Raw genomic sequence first — 1,948 nt, 5'->3', positions numbered from 1 at the left:
ATGATTAATTTAGTTTTGCTTCTACAAAATCGTACCACAACTTTTCTTGACGAAGCTTAAAAATTGCCAACTTTTTGTTCATTCCTATTTGTTACGTAAAACAGGCTCTTGCCAGATTCTAAGTAAGTTTTTTTGGGACGTCGGAGAGACTTCTCTAAGGGTCTATTTTACCCGTCAAGTTCGGTTGCTCTATCTGGTGGTGTTGGTTCTACCCCTAATTAATAAAGTAATCGTCAAAATCGGATTAGTTCCCGAGAAAAGAAACGCTTTCGTGTCCAGCTCATCTTAAAGACTCACATTAACTGTTGCTCAAATATCAGTTAAAATACGCTACTTCTTAATAATGAAACGCTTAACATTTGCATTAAAACTCGCCACTTTCTTTGATTATTTAATCTATCGATAATATATCGATAATGCACCAATGCACCACCAATAGGACTTTTCGTTTGTTAGCTAGAAGCATTCAATGTTTCCCTTTACATCCACTCTAATGGGAGCGAAATTTCCATTTTGCTTTTTGAATAAACAATATTTTGACCATTCACTTGAATTTGAGACACCCTGTATGAATTGGTATTATCCTAAAACAAACTAGCCGCTCGAGTTTATTAGGGGGTTTTTCAATTTTTTATACTGACTCCAACTGAACAGAAGTTGCCAAAAGCAAAGTTATTGAAACGGTTTTTTCTCGATATTTTCGGGGATTTTTGCATTGTTTCCTTTGTCCAAAAAAGCAGTAGTTTGGGCCACTCCGTATATATGTATGTCCCGTGGTTGATAATTTAAAACATATTTGTAGGATTAGATCCAAGTGGTCGTCGATTCGATGGTATGCCCAGCCCAGTACGACTAGACCACACAGACGCCGAATATGTCGAAGTTTTACACACAGATGCGATGGATTGTTAGAAAAAGACCTTTTCTCTGATTGTTTTAGTCGATTCAGCTGTTCCAGATACCAGCCAAGGGGCTAAAGACATCTTGGGACACACAGACTTCTTCATCAACAACGCGGAGGCTCAGCCAGGATGTCCAGTGGACCAAACGAGTTACGACTTGCTAGCCCTCACAAGAGCCATGTTGAACCAGGGCGAGGTCATGCCAGGCTGCAGTCATAAAAGGGCCTATAAGTACTATATTGAGTCGCTGGAGATTGAGGAATGCACTTTTTTGGGCATCAAGTGCCAAAGCTATGCGGATTTCAGGCAGGTCCGATTGCAATCGAGCACCAATCAAGCATAGGAAACAATTTCTTTAGGGCAAATGCACAACGTGTGGCCACAACTGCAGGACCTTTGGATTGGTCTCCTACTCAGAGCCTAACAATGGCTCCTATTTCCTCCAGACCGACTCGACGAAGCCCTACTGCTGTAAGCCTCCTACTCCCTAGCTATAGCTCCAACTTTTTTTAAGTGTTTCAGTACAGGGTGAATGTGTCGATCAAAGGGACCAAGTCCACCTTCTTTGGCTCTTTTGAATTCTTCCTAATCGATAAGTTCCATTTTATCACCACGTCCTCCATGATGGAGCCCAGGTGAGCAGATTAAGCCCATCCAGGTGGTTCTTTTGAGGGGGGATATTCTAGGGAATTCCTTGCTGGGGAAAGCAACAGTTTTGTTTTCTATTCGGGGGTGCCGGAAATGGCCAGGATCATCAACGCGAAAATTGGCTGGAAGGAGAAGCCAAACGCCTTCTGCTTCGTCCACTGCAAGCAGGCCATTGATGTGGAGAGAGTCACCATACAGAGCATCAACAGCAACACGAAATATTCGTAAGTGTATTTTAGAGTGTGTTTTATTAGATAACCGGTTTTTTCAGTCAGCAGGTTTCTCTCTGTCCAAAGGACGGGATGACGGAAATTCAGAACGGGGATTTCCAAGAGTTCGAGGTGTGCAAGAAATGAGTTTATTTTCCACTAAGTCGTAAAGTAATATACAATTGATTT

The 1,948-nt window shown here is 41.8% G+C and overlaps 2 protein-coding genes across 2 annotated transcripts in view; one reads left to right on the top strand and one right to left on the bottom strand.

Moving 5' to 3' along the window:
• The window catches only part of LOC109542034 (muscle-specific protein 300 kDa), a gene marked incomplete in the record, with an annotated part of 344,492 nt that overhangs the window by 60,544 nt on the left and 282,000 nt on the right, over positions 1-1,948 (bottom strand).
• On the top strand, positions 790-1,942 carry LOC125504435 (inactive pancreatic lipase-related protein 1-like). The gene is made up of 6 exons (XM_048666375.1): positions 790-907; positions 959-1,212; positions 1,262-1,373; positions 1,417-1,537; positions 1,589-1,774; positions 1,822-1,942. The coding sequence occupies exons 1-6, from the start codon at positions 835-837 to the stop codon at positions 1,904-1,906; spliced, it is 831 nt and encodes a 276-aa protein (XP_048522332.1). The 5' UTR covers positions 790-834; the 3' UTR covers positions 1,907-1,942.

This window comes from Dendroctonus ponderosae, unplaced genomic scaffold, assembly GCF_020466585.1.
Source record: "Dendroctonus ponderosae isolate FM_Combo_2020 unplaced genomic scaffold, Dpon_F_20191213v2 Dpon_F_20191213_5, whole genome shotgun sequence".
NCBI lineage: Eukaryota > Metazoa > Arthropoda > Insecta > Coleoptera > Curculionidae > Dendroctonus > Dendroctonus ponderosae.
Note: the sequence above shows the minus strand (reverse complement) of the source record. Positions and strands in the feature narration are given on the sequence as shown.